The sequence below is a fragment of the Hippocampus comes genome, unplaced genomic scaffold (genome assembly GCF_001891065.2).
Source record: "Hippocampus comes isolate QL1 unplaced genomic scaffold, H_comes_QL1_v1.1 scaffold156, whole genome shotgun sequence".
NCBI lineage: Eukaryota > Metazoa > Chordata > Actinopteri > Syngnathiformes > Syngnathidae > Hippocampus > Hippocampus comes.
Genome location: NW_017805744.1, coordinates 6,935,256 through 6,957,643, shown reverse-complemented (window position 1 = coordinate 6,957,643; position 22,388 = coordinate 6,935,256). Strand labels below are relative to the sequence as shown.

General features: G+C 42.8%; 1 protein-coding gene across 6 annotated transcripts in view; it reads left to right on the top strand.

Annotated features, from left to right (window-relative positions):
• The window catches only part of tenm2a (teneurin transmembrane protein 2a), a 236,984-nt gene that overhangs the window by 151,903 nt on the left and 62,693 nt on the right, over window positions 1-22,388 (top strand). For all 6 annotated transcript variants that reach the window (XM_019884312.1, XM_019884310.1, XM_019884311.1 and 3 more), the window contains 2 exons: window positions 5,437-5,668; window positions 15,739-15,977. In XM_019884312.1, coding sequence (XP_019739871.1) covers window positions 5,437-5,668; window positions 15,739-15,977 — 471 coding nt within the window. The remainder of the gene's footprint in view (window positions 1-5,436; window positions 5,669-15,738; window positions 15,978-22,388) is intronic.

The following is a 22,388-nucleotide window of genomic DNA, read 5'->3' as shown; positions in this document are numbered from 1 at the left end:
GACATGACTTGTGTTTTCAGTCAGGCATGACAGTTGAATGGGATGGAACACTTTTGCCCCGGATTGGCTGGGAATTGGGTTTGCGACTGTTTATATGGGAATAATATCTGGCGCAGAGCACCTGTCTGGGAACATTTCCCCAGAACACCAGGAGAGCTAAGACGACCAAACGGAGCATAGCAGATCACTCCTGGAAAGAGCTAACGTTAGCGCTGTCTCCAGCCATTCATTATTCATGGGGGGGGGGGAAGCTAAGTTATTTTTAGTCCAAAGTGACTAGCCTTGTGCTGCCAGGGCATTCACCTTAAGTCACTGCTAATGTGATCAATGTTTAATGGCTTTGTTGAAACAAAGCTACACAAACAAAGGAAAACGAAAGACATGTTCGCTTATTGTGCACAAATGTTCTTTTCTAATAGCGCTTATGTAAGGGTGACATTCGCGTAACAGCATGTGTGTATTTATATGCAAATGTGTGAGTGTGGGTGAAATACACACTCGCATTTGTGCTCATAGCTTGTTTTTGGCTGAACGTGATGACTCTTCTCTAGCGGATTATTGCCTCCTAATTAGACAAAGATGACTAGCCAAGGCAGAGGCGTCACATCCCGACGACATCTTGATCCGCAATCAAATATCCTGACTGATCCCATCATATTGAACACATGAAATGACATGAGTCCATTTGTCTTAAAAGGTTTTTGTGCTGAATCCTCACTGAACTTGTGTGTGTGCGCGCGCGCGCGCGTGCGCGCGCGCGTGTGTGTGTGTGTGTATGTGTGTGTGTGTGTGTGTGTGTGTGTGTGTGTGTGTGTGCGCGCGCGCGTGTGCGTGTTTCAGTTTGTCATTGCGCATGCTTGTATCATTTCATACACAGACAAACGTCCAAGAACAAACCAATTCAAGTGAGGGTGGACTTTTTTCAAATTTCAGAAAAACTTTTTGCCGTTGAAAATAATGGCAAGTGTCAAGCAATTATAAAACGTTATCAATGGGAAAGGCATTTCAGGGATTACATGTAAGCTGAACTAGTGTATCAATAAATTAATATTATGACAAATATAACAGACTTCATTTGAATGAGAAATGGCAAAGGTTGAATCCTTGCCGTAGATGGTCCACATGCATCACATTATCTCTGCAGCAACTACACTGAAAAAAATGTTGATGAATTTACTCAATTTTATTTCATCAAGTGGTCGAATGAAATAAAATAATCTGGATTCAGACACATTTTTTAAGTAGGCTATACATCCATCCATCTATCGCTCATCCCAATTCTCTTCGGGTAGTCGGCGGGGTACAACCTGAACTGGTTGCCAGCCATTCGCCAGCAGACTATGTAATATTTTTGAGATGTATCTGGATTCAGATACTTATATTTAGTGCAAACAATTGGCAAGATAAAATTGAGTAAAATCATTGTAGTTATTTTGGTCTTCAAACCGTGACCCGTTCCAAAGCAACGGTTCTTATGAATGAGTTATGAGCACAATATGCTTAAATGGTACTTTGTCCAAAGTGTGAGATTTGTGTGACTGAGATTGTTGCTAAAAGTCTAGACTATACAAAGCCCCCTCCTCTGTGACTGTATATATTATAAAGGTACCCTGTGTGCATGTGTTTCTGTGAGATGTTTCACCTCAATCTCTCCTCCAGCTTGTCTGAGAAGAATGACAAATAGGCAGGGTGTGATTTGCTCAGACAAAGGAGATGAACTAAGAGCACCTGGGATTATGATGTAAGACATGGAGAGCATGGCTTGCTGAAAAATTGCATGAAAAAAACAATTAATGTGCCATTTTTTCTTTGTAAAAGGAAAGACTGAAGAAGGATGTGACTAATGTGGTAAAGAGATGAAGTGAAGTGAAAAGGACAGGGGATAGGGTTGGCAAAGAGAAGAAGCGGGTGGCAGAGCCTTGCAATGATCCCGCTTAACTGCTGAATGGGCATTTCTGCCGTCCACACACACACACACACACACACACACACATGTCCTCCCCAGCAACTTTTCTCTGTTATGCACAGAAAATTTCAATAAACACTTTGCCTATCCAGGGCTGCGAAACAAACTATCTCAGTTGGTTGCTGCTGCCAGCTGGCAATCCGCACACACACACACACACGCACACACACACACACACACACACACACACACACGCACACACACACACACTGAAGACGGTTTTCTTGACAGGGGAGGCGGGTTAGCAGCCTAATGTTTCCTCTGCTGAATGAGTCTCCTTTCAATTGAGTGATATAATGAACTTCGAGGGATTAGCCAGATCCTAACCTTGCGGTTTACAGCGACAGGGATGCGGTGGGACTAAATTGGGTCAGTCAACATAGCAGTCAGAGGGCCTCTGAGTTTTTGTTGGGACTGAAAACCCAACAGAGATTGTTGAGAAAATATTTCAAAAATTGTTGTTTACCCATGCAGTGAGGGGGAGAGAAAACAAACATTGATAAGAGAAGAATAAAAGGAGAGCTAGCTCTTCCCTAATTGCTCTGTTTATCCACCACGTCTTCTTTCAAAATGGCTTCCTGGGAAAGCAACCTATTATCCTACCTGCAGCTTGTTCTATCGTAGTGGACAATTCAAATTAATCAGTCTGCTGTGTTTATTTGATCGGACCCATTCACACGTTACTGTGCTTTGTCTCCACTCTGGTAGATAATCTGTTCTCTTCATTAGTTCTGTAGGAGTGAAGGAAAACAAATGAAAATGATTTTGCATCTGCCTTTTCACTCATATACCAGCTCTCGATAGTTATTTGTAGATATTAGGGGTCCATGAATTTCTTTGAAATTATTCTCCTGCGTGTGTCAAAATTGACATGGACACGCATTTTGCTACCTTCATTAAGAGTCACAAGTGGGATTGGGACTTTAAGGCAAGCCGACCTTCTCTTGCAGACTTGGCCACTGGTTGTCAGTCATAAAAGGAACATTGCTCTGTTTCATCTTCAAATCTTGATGTGTTTTGAATGTTATTCAAACGTAACCCTCTCGTTATGTTAAAAAAAAAAAAAAAGCATGTTCTTGGGTTCATTCGGGCCACCATGTGTTTATTAATTAGCCCGTGTCAGGAACACCCAAGAAACATTTATTTTTATGTCTCATTATGAGTTCTGCTACTCATCATGATGTAAGAATTTTCATTTGCAAAAAAAAAAAAAAAAAAAATCTTGGAACCAAATGGGTCAGTTTGATCTGCAACAAAACAGGTGGGCTAAAATATTAGCTGTAGCGCTGCCAAACATAATCCCACTCCAGACTAGATGTGCCACACAATATTCATCCATCTGTCTGTCTATTTGTACTGCTTGTTTTAAATATGGCTGTGGGTCAAAGGGTGCAAATTCTAGTTGGGGAGTACCCATGACTGGTCGCTAGTCAGTCGCAGGGCACATGCAGACAAACAATGCGGGAAGAAACTCGCATGCCAGGCGAAAACTCATGCAAGCACAGGAGAAGATTGGATCCAGAGACCTCTCAACGATGAAGTAGATGCACTCACCAGTGTTCCGCTGTGCTGCTGCAATATTTATGTAAATTGAGATTCCCCAAAATATGCTCAATATTTACAACAGGAAGTTTAATAGAAAACAGCACGTCTTGGTGTATGCACATTTCAATAAGCAAGCCGGTGTGTAAGGGAGCGAATACATTACTCGTATTTTTGTGTTGTGAGGACTTTTGGTCTATCTATGCCTACACATATATTTTGTTGGTCTGAATGTGTCTTTGGCAAAGAGGCAAATTTATAAAATTTACTCATAGAAGGTTTTTAGCGAACAAGCTTTATCTCTGCGTGCTTTTAAAATTCACCGGCAGCAAGGGAAGCAATACAACAGATATAAGACAATCGGACACGCGGAGGACAAGAGACGTCCGCCTACTTTCATAGCAATCTACACCCTCTGCATAGATGATGCAAGAGCAAAATGTCTTCCAGGTTCTCAAGTGTGGGCTTGTTTGCATTAGTGGATGCACAGTACTTGACATTGCCTGTGTGTCTTTTCTCCCAAGAGCATCCCTGCATGTCTAAACAGATGTTTTCTGTCTCAGTTGTTAGGAATAGGTCAGGCCTCCTCCATCTTCCTGGTGTCTCCTTCTCTTCTTGTCTGCTTTCACGAGGATCTGTTCCTCAGTAGCATTTGGGTGGCACCTGCATCCCTGTGGTGATGGAAGCGGGTCACCTTCCAAGCATCCGGAACTACAAAAAAGCTCACTGCCTTGTATCTAATGTGAATGCCCATCCAGGGAGACCTATTCATTTCAAAGGTCGAAGGAGAAAAGCAGCCAATTCTTCTCTCCTATTCTTTTGTCTTCTTTCCTCATCAAAGTCAAGAGATGATCAATAATGGGGACCTTATGTAACTGTGTTGCACGAGATTTCTCTGATGTCACTTCAAGGTACAGCTACTGTATGAACTGCGTCTCCTCTTTTCATTTCTATTAGGAAGGTAACATGCAAACAGAGTTATGATAAGGTGTTGTCCAATTAGTTGTGTTCAATAGTGAGAGCGAAACCATGTGGGAGGAAAGTTCAAAGTCAATTGTATTACAATTGATGCAGTAATCCCATCATGTCTATTCCGACTTCATAATAGATGAGAAAGTATTTGCTGCAAAGTAAAGGGATTGTTCCTGATTATATTATTTTGCCTATGTGTGAATGTGCATCTTGTGTGTGTGTGTGTGTCTGTGTGTGGGCGTGCACGAAAAGGAATGCAAATACAAAAGGTGTGCTGCAACTTTATGGAGCTTGCCCTCATTTTACAGTATGTGGTTTATTGATTTCTATGCACAAATGCACATATGCACAAGCTCTTGGGTACAACGCACACACACAGAGCATCAGAGAGAAAAGGGATGTGTGAATGGGTCTTCTTGTCTGGGTCATCTGGGTTTGTTTTTCCAGTTCTCTCACTCAACAGTCCATTAGCTCAGTGCTGGAAGGGCCAGTACTGTATTAGATTCTAGCTGACATGTTTTGGCCGATTCTAAGAACAAGGAGTAGGGAGGGATCATTCTATGCTGAGTGCTATAATACTGAACCCCCTCACCCCCCCCCCGCCCCACACACACACACACACACACACACACACACACACACACACACACACACACACACACACCCCAAACACACACATCTTATGTCTGCTGTGAAGTTAAAGAGCTGCTAAAGCATTGGGGAAAAATATAAAAAGCAATTATGACTTTTGTGTTTTTGGAAATGCTGTGTCAATTAATTCTCACCGTTAAAATGTGACACCTGTTGTCCCAACATTGGTTGCTCAACATTAAGTGCGAATGTTTTCTTGCCGATGTTTCACTCCCCTCTATCGTCTTTTTGTCATTCTCTCATGTATTTTTATATGTATTTATTTATTTCACGTGCCTTCAATCATTTGACTTGTCTTCTTCCAGGGGTGGCCAACCACCACACCCAGTCCAAACTTCGGCCTCCGCTGCCCCCTCCACACAACCATCACACCTTGTCACACCAGTCTGCAAACAGCCTAAACAGAAATACCCTGAGAGGTGGCCGCAACCCCATTCACGCCCCAGCCCCAGGAACCGGAGACGGACCTACCACTCCCGAGTCTGTGCAGCTCCAAGACAGCTGGGTACTCAACAGCAATGTTCCACTCGAAACCAGGTCAGTGATTTTCTTCTTTGCCTCTATTGTTACAGTCAGTGTGTCTACCTGATGCTGATTTCCAGAGCCGCTGACAGTAAGTGCAGCCCAGTAATCAATAGTGAGGAATGAAAGTCCAGAGACACGCTGCTAAACAGCAATGCTGTCAGCACAGGGTGATGGTGTTAGAAAGAACTGTTAAGAGAAATAATGAGAGCTGTGGAGGAAGTAGCACTGGTGCAAAATGTTTCAGAGCAGCGGTTCTCTAACCTTTGACACCAAGTACCACCTCCAAATACATAGTAGTTAGCTCTCCAAGTACCACTATCATGACCATTATTGCAGTACAGCGGTGTCATAATTTGTCAAAAAGAAAGTGACCTATTGTTTTTATTCGATAATTATTCTTTAAGACTATTGTGCACAGTTTGGCAATTAATGCTGTGCTTCCGATAAAGGGAAATGCTTAAATGACAATGATTTTCAAAGTAGTCCATGAATCCATGTGACATAAACAATTCAATTGTTTGTCTTTCCATTTAAGTACAAAATGTGAAATAGTAATGAAAAATAAAATTAAAAAATACAAACTACAGCTTTATTTACTGTATATGGTTCTTATTTTATCAGTATTTATTTATTTTAAGAGATCTACAACTACGTTAAGGTGGGAGGTCCAGGAATTTCCAATTTATTTCTTTTTCGCTGCCCCGTCAATTATGTCACAATAACTAAACAATGTTCACATTAAGAGCAAATAGTGACATTTCCACATGAGCTGCACATAACATAGGCCCACACACGCACTGAATGATCACATTTTGTTAATGGAGTGGAACAGAAGAAAACCTGACCGTCTTGATAAAAGCATTTCCATTTGTTTGTGATTCCCAAAAGCCTTCCACTCCGATGTATCTTCCTCTTCATCTTGAGGAATAACACTTTCAAGCTCACTGCCGTTAGTCTGCACTCTGTTGGCATGCTACCTGCACAGAAGAAGGAAATACAAAACCCTTCACTCAGGCCAACAACTGTTCTCTGTGTTCAAGAGCGCGTTTATGGGGCGGAGTCCTCCTGCAGGGCGTTGGTTGCACTTCATGAGTCACGTGGTGAGAGTGACGCCGCACATACGCTCACTTGCATTTGCACGTTTTTGAGCATTTACTCCGTAAGCTGTAGTTGTGTTTCTCCTGCTGGGCACAGGGGCTTCCAGCACTGATGGTTTTGGATGTGCTCCCCAGTGTGCTGGCCCTTTGCAAAATTAATGAGGCCTGGCTATGTTTAATTCAGCTTCACTGATCGCAGCTTTATGCTCACTCTGTACTGATGCATGTGTACATGTGGAAGGCCAGTGGAGCTATGGCTTTCAGCATGAGGCATTTGCACTCACAATAGTTATTTGCAGTCATTGTTGCTGTCATACCTGCGAAAGACCTCGAAAACATCAGGTACATTTGAAAAATGTAATACAGTATGTGGTGGGTTTCAATACAATGGGCCCTCGTTTCATGTCCAGCGCAAGTCAAGTGCACAGTGCAGTCCAACTGTGCGCATGAGAGGACTTTTCCTTCTTTTGGTATTTTACTGGACTGGCGCAGATTGCGCCGTTGTGGGTGGGAACAGAGACGACTTTTTTGCCATCCAATGGAAGCGGCTCCCCTCATTCCTTTGAAATTCAGCACAGGGAGAGGCGCACAGTCTACATGGCATGAAGCTGGAGGAGATTGGCACAAAAAAGTACATTTGAATGGGACTGCAAGACGATTTCCACTTGTGGATGATGTTAAGTTGGCCACTGTGAAGTGGGCACTTGGAGACTGCCTTCTACCCAAAATTGTGTGTCTGTGTGTGACATCCTCCAAACCGCCCCCATAAGGGGTTGCTTTGAAAAAATGTTCATAAAATGATATTAACACTAATGCCTTCAATAAATTTGTCTCTCGTATTATTCAAAGGTGTACAATGACATCCACCACACATTTTCACGGGGCTCAGAATCTGTCGGTCTGTTCCTTGATAAAATCCACCAAAATTGCATTACACTACCTATGCTTCAATTTAGACCTGTTTATAGATGGTCTAAATTGTAGTCTGCTTTCTGTCACCAACTTGCCAGGTGCATCAGGGAAGTGTAGTGCCCCAAGTCCGCCTGAAGCCCAGCGAGGCGCAAAAATAATAAATAAATAATAATAATACATTAAATTTTAAAAAGGCAGAGAATGTTGCGTTCATGAGTTCGTCAGGGTTCATTCAAGGTCGCAAATGTTCGCCAGACGTTCGGCAGACTTTCTCTTTTTCTTGTCACGAGGGAATATTGAACATGTTCAAAGTTTCCTTATGACAAGAGAAAAAAATGCTCAAACAGGACATTTTGCAAACATTTCCGACCTTGAAGGAACCCTGATGAACTCTGACGGGAATGTGGATTTTTCTGTCCTCGCCAGCATCTGCAAATGTTCGCCCCTCAGTGGGATTGGGGCTTTAGATTTGAGGATCACTGTCACATATGTATTGTACTGCATCATACTAGAAGCCAGGAAGCTCTCATTAACAGTGAAATATTACAAGCATATGTTGTCATGATGCAGTGCACTTTGACTCACAATAAAAAACAAAAGGCACTTTTATTGGGTCTTTGAATGGAAATTTTCCCAAATTGGCTTTTGCCAGCAAAGAGACAGAATACAACATTAGGAAAACCTTGGTAACCCATTGTTAGAATTGTGTTTCGATGATTCCTTTCACTGACGTTACTGACTGTTATATTAATGAGACAGAAACAAGCACTGCTGCTGTTCCCTTTGCAGTCCCGATGTTTTGTCGTGTTGTACATTTTGGAAAGGTTAGAGCAAAGTTGTGAAGCTTCCTGAGGAGTGTAGAGCGGTTACCCACACTTTGTAGTCAAAACTAGGGCCTCCTATCATGGCTATTCACTGGCTGAGAACCAAGCCATGTACTTTCTACATTGGTGTAACATATCTCATTATAAAAAGGAACTATGTGGAAGTAATGAAATGTGTCCCTTTGTGTGTGTTTACGTGTCTGTGTACTTGTGTTTGCATCCCTGAATGCAAACTTTCCTCTCTGGGAATGTATGTAAATCTTGGCATTTGTCATCCACCCGTTGCAATTGTATGCGTGCGTGTGTGTGTCTTTTGGATTGACCCTATAGTGTGACAGCACTGAGAGGATGAAGATTGATCACCTCAGAACACCCCAGGGTCTGGATGACTGGCAGTGAAAGAAAGAGATGAATACACACTGGAGGGGGGGTTGGGGGGTGATGTTGCCTATAAATATAACCTGGGAATATAAGAGGGGCAAGAAAATGGCTAGGTGTAGTTTTTTTTTTGTTTTGTTTTGTTTTTTTGTCGGTGTGGAAGAGAAAAATAGATTGGGAGACAAATAAAGAAATGTGGTGAGAGAAGGAGATTGTTTGGGTAGATGCTCGAACGTGGATTCTTTTACTCTTGTGAGATAAGACTACAGAGTTGGTGTGGCATTGTCTATATTGGTGAGCAAGAGTGCAAAAAAAAACTTATTTATGCAAGTGCACATTCACATTTGTGCTGGACTTTTGTGATCAAACACCAGATTTCCGGTTTGTGCCTCCCTTGGGAATCTGAGATGGGTTTTCATTCTATATTCTATGGGCTTACACCTGCTCACTCCTCCGTGGGCCCCAAATCACGGAAAGAAATACGATCAATGTGATGGCTGCAGCATATCAATTTATCTGGATGGAGAAGCAGAGCTGCAAGGTTACCATCAAATGCATTAAGGTGGCCCAGATTTGGAGATGCTACCTTCAGGAATGACAGGGGATGAATAATGGGGAGCAGCTGTGCAAGCCAGAAGGACTTTGATGAAGGATGAAAAATAGGGATTGTGTGAACCTACAAAGAAAAAAATAAATCAGCACCATCCATTCATTAAGTGCATCCCCCAAAACGTGAGGCCATTTTTAGCTCATCAGAATGATTTGCTCAAAGCAACAAAAATAATGGGAAGGAAAAATAACAGCTGTACGTTGATGCTGGGGTGGATTCCGGTGGGGAAGGTGTTTCAACACTCACACTTTTCCCAGTGAGAGAGTTTAACACCCACACTATTCCTGCTGTTATCTCTCAAGCACCTTGCAACAGACGCTCACAGCTCTGCCCCTATGTGTCCGCACCAAGCAAGTTTTCTCTCCCCCTCCTTCGCTTGTTCCATGAAACATGACCCAGAATTTATTTTCATGACTTTACACCGAGTGGTACCCTATGCCAACATTGTCAATTATCTTGCTCCTATCCGAGTTGAAAATAACACCGTTTCAAGCTCTGCCCGTTAGGCATTGGTGTTATATTGTAGCAATTAAAATAAAAATAATAGGTTACTCGAACACCATATGAGGTAACTTTGATGCATTTGATCTTTCAAAAAGAATCATGTCCCTTCAGAGGAACATGAATCAAATGAACCGCTATTGTTCTGCATCCATCTGTCCTTCTGCTTTGTACCAATTCCCATAATTGTGGTTGGAAACAATTCTCGGGGCAATATCCTTGGGCCTTTTGTTTAACGCTCAGATCTGGCTTCATCCAGTGTTGACTTCCCATTAGTTATCTTCTGATGATGATCATTCCCTGAGCACAGTACAGAACAACCACATGTTGGAGAACTGAAGAAATGGAGGCGCATGTGTATGTTTGCAAAAATGTCTCCGCTCAAGGGAAATGCTTGCTTTGACTTCCTGCTAATTACCCAGCACGCTCTCTGTTCTCTGGTTAATTGTCCAGGTCCTCTTTTCTCTCCATGGGGTTGCAAAGCAGTGAGAAAATACATCATTCGCTCTTCTAATCTTCAGCCCCTTGTCCATCCTCCATAATTCTTTTTTTTTTCCATGCAAATGCAAATTAAGTGTTTTCAGGCACATACATTACACAAAAGAAAACCCACATCAGTTGTGATTGTTTGTGCGTGTACATGTATGTTCGTGTCTGCCTGCTCCTTGTGTGTGCGAGAGTGTTGCATGCGTTAGATGACAGCGAGGTTGCGTTCGTTACTTGCTGCTTCCAGCCATGCGGGAGGAAAAGAGTGTAGCTGAGGGGTCTCTGTCAGCACTCTCTAATTACGTGTGACGTTTCCATGCTGGACCACCGAGGACAATTCCACTGCGCTCTCTCTCTCTCTCTCTCACACACACACACACACACACACACACACACACACACACACACACATATATACAAATAGCGAGGCTTAATGATACAGAGCTGTGATTGCCAGCTGCCTGCTATGATAGAAACCCTCCGTGGTCCTCTCCAACATAAATCAATGTCAATTACCTCCCCAGAGTGCATTAGACACTTTCCATCCCCGGTATGGCTTGTAGACATATTTTCATCTCACGCCAAGCTTACAGCGGCCCCTCTCGCGTGCAGTAATGCTTAAAAAAAAAAAGACTAAAATGCATGCAGATCATGTACTGCTCATTGTCTCACATGGAATGCAAGTCATTTGTTGCACATAGTTGCATTGTGTCTCATCCTTGCCAGCAGTATCACAGGGTGGTGAAAATGAGTTGTAGGGAAGGCACATGCTGGTTGACCTTGATGCACGTGTGCATGTACACACAGGAGCTCTTACATTTGGGTTTTTGTAAGCTTATGCATGCATATTAATATTGATGGCTTTGTCACTGAGAGGCAGTTATTTTTAGAGAATAACCGCATGTTTCTTTGTGCGCGCCTTCTTTCAGCTTCTATCTGAGGCGTTTTTCTCTCCTGTGGTCTCCAGTCTGTTTTCCCTTGTCACGAAACTCAAATGACAGGTAAAAAGGGTACCATGGAAGTGGAAAAAAAAAATCCAGCAGGATGCCAATCCAGCAATCAGAGGCATGCGATGATGAGAGGGCGAGAGACAGTAGAGGCTGAATGAATAATTGATAGCGAGTGAAATGCTGTTCCCACATAATATCGTCATGCTCTGAGCACCTCACCTGTTTTCACTGACTGTTCTTAGATGAGTAGACATGCTGATATGAAACAGCAGTTATTAAAGGCATCAAAAGGATACAGGGTGTCTCAGTAGTGGAGCTAAACATATTTTAAATAGCAGTCATCAAATCCAGTAACAGTGGTGGATTACAACTGATCCTTTTTGCTAAGGAGGGAGGAAAAGTGAACATTGACACATATTTTAAATGCACACGTGACGTGAGCATTTCAGCCAAGAAGCAGATCACAATCTAGTATTCCTTGAAAAAAAAAAGCACTTTGAATATCAGCAATATGGTTCATAAAACATGCTACAAAATTCCTTAAATGCAGCATACATAGCAGATAGGCTTTGTCAGAACTAGGGGGTATGTAAGGCAGCAACTAGAATGCCCAGCATCTCGTTACTGTTGAGCGGAATCCTCATATGGTCAAAATGGCAAATTTGCAGGAAATCTCCCCAAAATGCCAGCTTGCTTGAGTTCCATAACATTGCTTTGTTCATGTTGTATTATACCTCGTAATGCGGTCATATACCAATGCACAATCGCATTCACACAACTCCATGCCAGAAATGCATTCAATCACAAGTTTCATATGCTGAAAAAAAATTGCTAGTTTATTACGCTGGCATTGATTAAAATGGAGCCTGGAGCAGCCATGCACGTCAGAGGTGTTAAAAGCACACATTGTAGAAAGCCTTTTATTACAAAGTAGAGCACAAAACAAAGGTTTGTCCTGCGTCATCTTTGCAAACTCATTCTTTAAGGTCTTCACCATTTTATATTGGTTGATACTGCATACAAATAACAACGTTGGTACGATGCTGACGGGCCATCAGTATTGATTTGTGCAAAAAATATTTGACCACATTTGGATATATGATGTTTTCACCGGACAGCGACGATATGCTATAATTTTTATTCCCTGAAAACTAGTTTGCACTCAGTGAATGTGACAGTGTGTGCTCGTCTTTCGCTATGTGTATCCCATTACTGTCTGGAGGCCGGTTCAAAGTGTCGTCTGACTTTTGCCCACAGCCGGGAGAGGCTTCCAGCTCCCTGTGAGCCTGAATAGGGTATGCGGTATAGGAATGATCATGATTATGAAATGATAGAATATAAAAGTGTGTCTAAAACTTTGTTTCATAATGAAACAAACAGTGCATTTTATGATAGAATATAAAAATGTGTCTAAAACTTTGTTTCATAATTAAACAATGAGTGCATGTGAGAACAAAGCTGAGAATTAACAAGGACAGCTGCCTTTGATGTCCTTGATTTTTTTTTTACACCGAACACTTTAAAAGAAAAAGTTCCATTTTCAAAAATCACTTTTTTCCGTCTTTTGTGAGCCTTACAAAATGTAAAGAAAAAAAAAAGAGCAAAAAAAAAAAAAAAGAGGCAGAGGGAAGGAGGGAAAGATGCTATACTTGGCAAGAATCATAAGTGATACATTTTTAAATACTTTTCTTGACTTTTATACAGCTGGTCTCTGTGTGAGCCAGGAAATGATCGCCTGTAGATGACTAAGCAGAATTGTTGATTCTTATATGAGCACTGGTGTGAGGCTGCTTACTCTACTCGACAAGAAGGTGCACTGAATGAAGGTGTATAATGCTATATTAGCATGTAACGATTGGCGCTAGCTAGCCTCCCTGGGGGTTAGCTGTCGTATGCTTGTCACTTGCTATCAAAAGGTAGACTAGTGTGTGTGTGTGTGTGTGTGTGTGTGTGTGTGTGTGTGTGTGTGTGTGTGTGTGTGTGTGGGGAGGTGGGGTTGTGTGTGTGTTTTACATTACATTTGAGGTTAAATTCATTTAACATTTGCTTGGAATGTGGAACAAATGATTTCAACGAAAATTGAAAGTCAAATAAATGAGAGTTTGACCAGAGTTATTGAATTGATAGTGGTAATAATTGAAGGTGCTATTATAAATGAAATACATTGACCTGCGTTAGTTGTGGTGATGGTTATGCAGAAGATGATTAACCGCCAGTCCTTCACATCACGGCGATGCACAGCTCTCATTCCACTGTACATTCCATTCTCTCTTCTTTTCAGGTTGTTGGCAAGCCATTTTGTACCGTAAAGACAAGGTTAAGATGTCTGAACTCTTTTCTTTCATCACAATTGATTCCATTTCCAGTTCTCTAGTTGTAATTAACCTTTTCCACGTTGTCATATACACACAAAGAAAAGAAAACTACACTCTGTTCAAGGTTTGGAGATCAAAAAATGTTATGTCCAATGCAGTAATACCAGTGCAGAGTGGCAAACTCAGTTCTCAGGTTCACCAGACTTCTGACACATAAACCACACAGACAAATGGAATGGGTCTATAGATCAATTTCATTTGTGAAACTATTTTCCGGTGTACATTTCTCCACTATATAATCAGTTCTGTCATTTTCACAAATGTCTTTGTGTTGTACACGAATACAAGTGTGACCGTGTGCAGCTATGTAAGTCATGAGTAGTTGTACAGCTTCTTTGATCCATTTGTCCTTCCATTTTCTGATCTGCTGATCCTCATGAGGGACTCGGGCGTGTTGGCGCCTAACCCAGATGTCTTTGGGCAGCGGGCGGGGTACACCCTGAACTGGTTGCCAGCCAATTACAGGGCAGGCATAGATGAACAACCATCACAATCACACTTAGGGACACTTCAGAGTGATCCATTAACCTGCCATGCATATTTTTGGAATATGGGAGGGAATCGGATGACCCGGAGAAACCTACGTAGACACAGGGAGAAGATGCAAATTCCACATAGGAAGGCCAGAGCCGAAATCAAAATCTACACCTCTGCACTTTGAGGTGAATGTGCTACCCAGCTAAGCACTCGCTAGTTTTCTGTTTTATGGAAATGAATATTATTGTTCTTGCTAGCATGTGTCCTTGAGGTGTCCTTGAGCAGAAATCCTCTCCTTGCAAGAATGTCATCACACTTCTACAAAATTTACAAGCACACACACACACACACACACACACACACACACGAGCAATCCTGACTGAAGATCGTCTTTGAGGCTGGATTGACCTCACCTTCTCTGATCAGTCACATCAGCGGAGTCCGTGTTACCTCCTCAGTTCTTGTACATGTGTGGAAGTGTCTTGTAAAAGTTGCCGCAAGGGTAAAACGAAGCCTTTCCTGTGTCCTTTGAAAAAGTTTATTCAAGTCCTGTTTCACTTTTTTCAAGTCTACAATGTCCTTTGTCAGTCAGAGCAACGTACATCTGAAAAGAAAGAGAAGAAAAGGATTTTATAGGAGAATGAAAAGATGCATAATGTAAGATGCTTTGTGCTTTCCGAAAAATAATAGCATAGGAAATGGCGAAAGAATAAAATGGAAAGCGAGAACGCAGAAGGGGCTGTGCGATGTGTGAGCAGGTGCAGCAATAGCAGAGGATAATGGATAATATGAGCAAAGGGATGACGGTTTAGATTCCTCTTTTATCCTCTCTCTGAGCCTTGACCCCATTGGGGCAACGAGAACAGGAGAGAGGAAAAACAAAGATTCTCCACAGCCATCATATGTGAAGGACCAGCAATATACTGTAAGATGTGTGAACAGAAGCAAAGCAAAGGAATTTAGCGGAAATAAAAGAGAATTTGAAGATTCAAAAATGACCTTGGAATTGAGCAGGTTGTCCTGGAGATACAATCAGTTCAGGCATGTTCGAACTCATATGGCGGGACGAACACATTGGAAGAAGGATTTGGTCCAAAGATTGCACATATGTGACCCAACTGCTTCAAATGTCATTGGTCGTTTCTCATGTCCAGTCCTTGTTTTCCCTACAAGGTTTAGTCCACTCATACCTTTTTATTAATTTTTTTGTTCTAATATGTTAAAATACTCTACCTGTTCCTGAGTGAAAACATATGTGATATGTGCACACCCAATGGCTCAAAAAAAAAAAAAAACCTCAGCCCACATGAAAAGGCATTTTCAAGATACTATGTGCTATTGAACCGCCACCTCTGCCTTGCTTGAACGATGAGCTTTGAATGCACATAAATATGCTAAAGTTAGTGTAACACCGTAGACACCCTTCGGCATTGACAGCTAACATGTGTTGTGTCTTGTTTTCTTGTCTTCAGGCACTTCTTATTCAAGACATCGTCAGGGACCACCCCGTTGTTCAGTAGCTCCTCTCCTGGCTACCCTCTTACTTCTGGAACGGTGTATTCTCCACCCCCTCGTTTGCTACCCAGAAACACGTTTTCCCGCTCAGCCTTCAAGCTCAAGAAGCCGTCCAAGTACTGCAGCTGGAAATGTGCAGCGGTGACGGCCATCGCTGCAGCTGCTTTGCTGGCCATCCTGTTGTCCTACTTTATTGGTAAGGAGTCTTTTAGTAGTATCACTAATCCAGAAGTTCCCATTTCAAGCAGACTCTGAATGAGATATCCCTTCTGAATAGGAATTAAACGTACAGACACTCCACTCAGACAGTGCAGGTAAATAAAATGAACGTAGGTGCACATACATTTTTTTTTTTACCTCAGAGGAAAACCGGGTGTGCAAACGGGCTCACTGAATGAACTACGTAGTGAAATATGTAAATGATTTCACACAACCTTAACCTTTAACCCTAACCAGCAAAACTGAGCACATTACGAAACAAATTGCGATGTCACTTTCAAAAGAAGTACTGAAAAACAAATAAATGAACAATGACAATGCCGCGAAACCTCTATGATCGCATATTGTTCAGTTGTACAACTCTTGTTGTTTTCCTCTTTTGGAAATAAAAGAATAGCAACTTGAAAGTAAACTCACTGTGCTGTCGCACATAATCAGCCGACTTGACTTGGCGCTGTTCTCTGTGGTATGGGCACTACACATACACAATACACATTTACAGGAGAATCCCCAATTTCCACCACTCCACTGTGTCAATCTCGACACCGGCAGCAGCTCCGTCGATGCACATTGAGACCAACCTGGTGCTCTACTTGTCCGTTGATCCACAAGGATAGCATAGAATTTACTAAAAGTCCATTGATGATGTTCTAAGTGGTTAGACTTGCCCACATCTATTTTCATAAATTTTAGGCACATTCCTCATCCTTCATTTTGGCACCCATGATTTATTTTAGCCACAAATGTGCACAACTGTGCACCACTTTTGTACACTTCTGGTCACACAGGATTCACTGGAGTGCGGCACAGGAAGCCAATCAGATGAAATGTGTGTGTCTGTTGGTGTTGTGGTAGAAGGTGCGGGCAGTTGCGTCACAGAGCTGTTGATTGGCCTCTTATGCCAGAGACAAGAATCATCAGAGAGGGGTGATGAAGCCAATGCAAAAGTCACATCAGCAGAAACGCACACCCCCGCCCAACCCTTTATCGTCTTCACATAACTTATTTACAATGTCTGACTTACATTATTGATATCCATGTATGTATACATCCCAATCCACCTATCCCAGGTCCCCAGATACCCTCTCTTGATTTGTCCAGAATGTGACTTTAAATATGGGTGTGCACGATACACGCGTGCCATATTCGTTTCCGTTTGTGCATCTGTACGTGTGTTTTTGTGTGTGCGTGCATGTGTGTGGGGCGGGGGGGGGGTCTGCCCACACTTCACCTCTACCCACAGAGTGCCCTTGAGAGTCCTCCTGAGCAGATCAAGGCCCCTCGCCCCTGGCTTTAAGACAGATCCTTTCTCTCCTGGGCTTTCACGGTCACACTGCACTGGACAACCACATATGGAGCTATGCAGCTGGGATTGCAAGGGGGAGGAGGGGATCTGCCCTCCTCAAATGCCTCCCCCATCATGCTAAAGCAGCACATACTGTCGATGCAGATTATTTATCATTTTGCCCACCTTTTTTTATTCATTGGATGCCTCCATTTCAATTCTTTATTGCACGACATACGGGTTCAGATAATCGTAATAAGATGATGCTAGAGTCTAATGAGGAACATGCATTGGTTTATGTGTGCTACGTTCTCAGAAATAGACATTCTGATTAATTAAATAGGCCAGCCGTAGCTTAGCTGAATAGAAAATATTCTGGCCCCGGTTCTCCTGACCGGCAAAGTGCGGGCGGGTGTGCGTGCGTGTATGTGGAGGGATTGATTGATTAATGTCCCCTTCCCTTCATATCCCTCCTCTAATCTAGCTATTTATCTAGCTCGCTATCATGACTGAGGTGCCCTGAAGAACGACTCACTGTTGCTCTCTGTGTGCACTCCTGTGATGGCTGAAATGCGGTCGTAAATGTCATGTATTCCTGAATGTTACAATAAAAAAAGAATACCCGCTTGAAATAACAAGAACAGTGAATATGTGTGTTTGCTCTATTTTAATGCATTTTAATTGACCTGTGTAAATTGGAAAAATAAATTCATTCACTATTCAAGGAATATTTGATACGATTGTAAACATGAGTTTTTCTGTATAATAGTCGAGCTGGTTATAATTCAGCCCGCAACGCACAATAGCTCAGTTATTCTTAATTTAGAAAACTCCAAGGCCGTTTTCAGCTGTTGTAAAGGGATGCTTTTGATGTTTTGTCTGAGCTGAACAGAATTCGAGCAGAGCTGCCAAGCCTGAAACCCTTGTGTTTACCTAGCTTTTTGTTGCAGTAATCGTGCAGTGAGTTTCAGTCGAAAGAGTTCACTGCTCATAAGGGGATTTTCTACATCGTTTTTGTGGTGTGTGTGTGTGTGTGTGTGTGTGTGTGTGTGTGTGTGTGTGTGTATTTAGAGCATGGTGCTTACTGGTAGGATTGAACAGAGTGCCCAGAGCCATGCAGCGTGAAGAGGACCTCTCTGAGGCGCTCGCCCAGGAGCCCCCCTCATAAATTACACCAGGACACATGTGCCTGAACAGCACTTTTCTTCTTTGTTGGTGCATGTGTGTTTTTGTGTGAGCACATGCGACAGGATGGTCACGTGGAACTCAATTCCCATTGTTTTACCACGAGTGTACTGGCCTTCTTTCATATTCTTTCCCTCTCAGCACGCAAATTTTGATCGCAGGGGGCTTTATGTGTCCCTAAACTTTATGCGGATTTTTTAAAAAAAGTCCACTTTTTATTTTCTAGCGCATTACGTTTTTGTGATATATTCGTTTTTTTGCTTTTAATTTTGACCTATAACAGCTTGTGCAATACGGATTCTACCATGCGATGTAATTTATAGCTGTTTCTGAACTTAACCCTTAACTGATAAATATTACTAATATTGCACATTACACTTTTGCAGTTCTGAAAATAGATGGAAGGAGGCGATATTTTTTTATGTCTTTTTTTCTATAATTATTACTATTGTACACACAGAGCTTCAGAAATTCTTACAGAAACGGAGGGACCTGCTCTGCCTTAAAACAGACGAGAGACTACAATAGAGAACAATTTGAGATGATTGAAGTCGATCTTGCAGAAAGCCATGTCGATGGAAAATGTAGATAACTGTGAGTATGCTTGCGTTCGTGTGTGCCTCCACATTGCTCTACTCTTCTAGCTGTTTGTGTTGGCCTCGTGAGGAGGCAGAACTGTACTAAATAAATGACAAAATGAAAGAGCTTGTTCTTCATTCGCCCTACGTCTGCTTTACTTGTTCCGAGCACCAGAGCAAAAGGAGAGGTTGTTGCTAGGATACAGGTGAGCGGCTGGCATACAGGAGCAGATGCAGGTCCGTCATCATGCACGGCAAACTGCCGACAAAGAGGAAGGCAAAAGGGCAAAAAAACGAGAAATGTGTGTAATGGAGTTTGGAACAGAGAGGGCAGATGGGAAGAAGGAAAATGTGTCATTGTCACCATGTTGCCAAAACTTCAGCGGGAAACGAAAGGAGGATTGATGACTGAAGACACAGGGAAGAGTGAGACTGGGGCTGCTCCATAAGAGGCGAGGGCAAAAGACTCTGTGGTGTGGGGTAGGTGATTTACTCAAAAAGGGTTTGTTGCTTGCTTCCCAGACAAGAGCGTGAAGTAATGGAAACCGGTTTTAGGAGTGGCAAGAAAGCCAGATGCGGAGAGGAGAAACTGAGGAGAGGAGAGATGGAAGGGAAAGCAGCCTCCCGAGCTTAGGTCGCCTGGAATATCAGTGAGACTAATGTTTCTTAATTGATCACGGCGAACACCGAACAGAGGGTGTGTGACTGAGTCAGAGAAAGGACAGAGTGACTGTGAAGGACACCAGTAGGGCCAGGATGACACGACGTGAAAATTGAAACTGAACAGAGTGAAACGAAGGATGCCTGCTTGATTTACACATGACAGATGGAGGTCATGTCAAAATAAACGTATATGCTCGACTACGATAACTAAACTTGTTAGCGCATGCTCCTTTGCAGGCATGTGCCATGTTTGTGTGTTTGGTGGCCAACTGTTGAACAAAATGAATAAACGTGACTAAACCTTAAAGGCACTTTTCGTATATTCTCATAGGAACAATTCTCAAGTTTTCGGTCACAGTCTTTGTTCTGCCAACGAGCAAAACAGAGACCCGGCACGAAACTGGCCCTAGGCTTAATTTTTAAAAACTGCAATATCCTGTGTTACCGTGTACACTCATACACTCATATATGCAGACGTAGTCATCGGGTCTGACCTTCATGCCTGTAAGCCACTTTCAATCAATCATGGCTGTCACACATTTCAAACCTAATCATAATCACTTCTGGTTATTCGCGCTTTATTTGTAGCCTGACTGCAGCAGTGTGTCGTATGATAAATATTCTTTGTTTTAAAAAGACAATCAACCATTCTTGAAAGAGCCGTCTCATTTTGAAACGGTTCAGTTTGATTTTAATAAGGAAACAAACTGGCTTTTGGGATGACAATTTCCTGCTGTAAAAAGATCATCTAAGTTGCCATACAGCGCACGGTAGTGTTTTCTTTGAAATCTGCAAAGTACCATCAAAACCCTCTTCATGCAAATCAACTAATACTGGCGGTCCGTGAACAATGCCTCTCACACTTTGCGTGAGTAACAAGATCTGCTATTTTTTTGCAGTGTTGGCTTCTGCTGTTTTCCTAACGAGCACTAAGACCAAAAACAACCTCGTAGGCGGGAAATGTGTCACTGTGTCCAACCTCCAGCTTTCACAATGTGGCTCCTCTCCAAACCAAGCTCCTTGACCCCAATGTCCCCCTCTCCATCTACATGTGGCTTTCCTTCTGCTTTTCCAAGGTAGAACAGCTAGAGGTCAGGATGTGTCGCTCATGCCAGTACCTGTGAGTAGGTGTGTGTGTGTGTGTGTGTGTGTGTGTGTGTGTGTGTGTGTGTGTGTGTGTGTGTGTGTGTGTGTGTGCACGCGCGCGCGCGTGCGTGCGTGTGTGTGTGTCCTCGTCCACATCCATTTAGTGTGAGTTTGTGCAAAGGTGAAGCCGCACTGGGGCATATGGTGATAAGCAGGATCCTGGGCATAAGGATCAGCCATGGCGCTTGTGCCCGTAGCAGCAGGGCCTGTCGTACTGAGAAAGGTTAGACTCTTACCACACTGTGCCAGACCCGCAAAAAAGGGCAGAGCCAGGGCCATGCACAAGGTGCTACACCATCTGTACCAGAGGGGTAAATGGTCATCTCCATTGTCCAGTTTAAACAAGCAGACAGCTTGCCAAAGTGTTTGTATCATCACTGTTTATCCTTGAACTACCCTTGCCTATTTAGATTGAATAAGCTCGTGTGTTGTGATGAGTGCATTTAACCCGCAACATTTTTAATTAGCAGCCTCACTGACGTCATGGCCGAGCAGCGTTCGTATTGCTTGCATTAGCGTGGAAGCGCTTGTTTGATTCATTTATTTTCTCATTCATTTATTCATTAGTGCGGGTCTTATCGGAGCTCAATTGTCAGTCCAATTAGGCCCCACAGTGCTTCTCTAGTCCTGTGTTGGCAACAGGAGAGGGATGAGATGAGAGAATACCTTTTCCTCTCTTCGCTTGTGTTTCTCCCATTTGGTCTCTCGGCCGCCAAAACATGTTCTCCCGTCCTCCGTCCTTGATTGCCCCTCACTCATTCTGTCTCGCTCTCTGATCTACGATAAGATAGCATAGTTCCTCATATCCTGTTTCTAATACAGATCGATGAGAGGGAGAAGGGCTGGTTGGATGAGACGTGGCAGAATGGGTGGATTTGGAACAGAGAAAGTGGAGGATGGGCAAAGCAGATGAGGGAGGGGAGGATAAGGTAGAGATATCCGAAAAGGAAATGAGTATTCACAAAGGAGGACATCGCCCAGATTCACATCTCTTTTCATTTGGCCCATCGTGCACAAAAAAAAAAAAAAACACTATTTGCGAGTGTCTTGTGCATGCGCAGTCACATTTGCATAGAGTCGTCTCAGTATCTTAGTGCCAATAGAGAAGCCACTTTGGCTGCCTGATGAAGTGACTTCCCGCTTCTAACGTGCCATGTAGGTGTAGTAGGTGCCATGAGCAACCTTTTTTTGTGTTGCAAGCAGTTTCAGTTGGGTTGCATCAGCTGGGTGAGAAGGTCCCGTCGGGGTTGATCAGTGCCGGTGTGCGTTTGTGTGTGCGTGAGTGTCTATGTCTGTGTGCGTGTTGTCTTAATGGCAGTATTAAGATCAAGAGTTGGAAAGATTATATTTGTTTGCATATTTGACGCCATCTGTCTGAGACAAACCATAACAAGCACAAAAAGTTAGGGGTGGTCGGCTTTCAGGCGAAATCTATGGCATTTGAGGCTCGTCCTGAAATTTCACCTGAGAAGCCAAATATCCCTGACTTTTTGTGAGTATTGTATATATATGTGTGTGTGTGTGTGTGTGT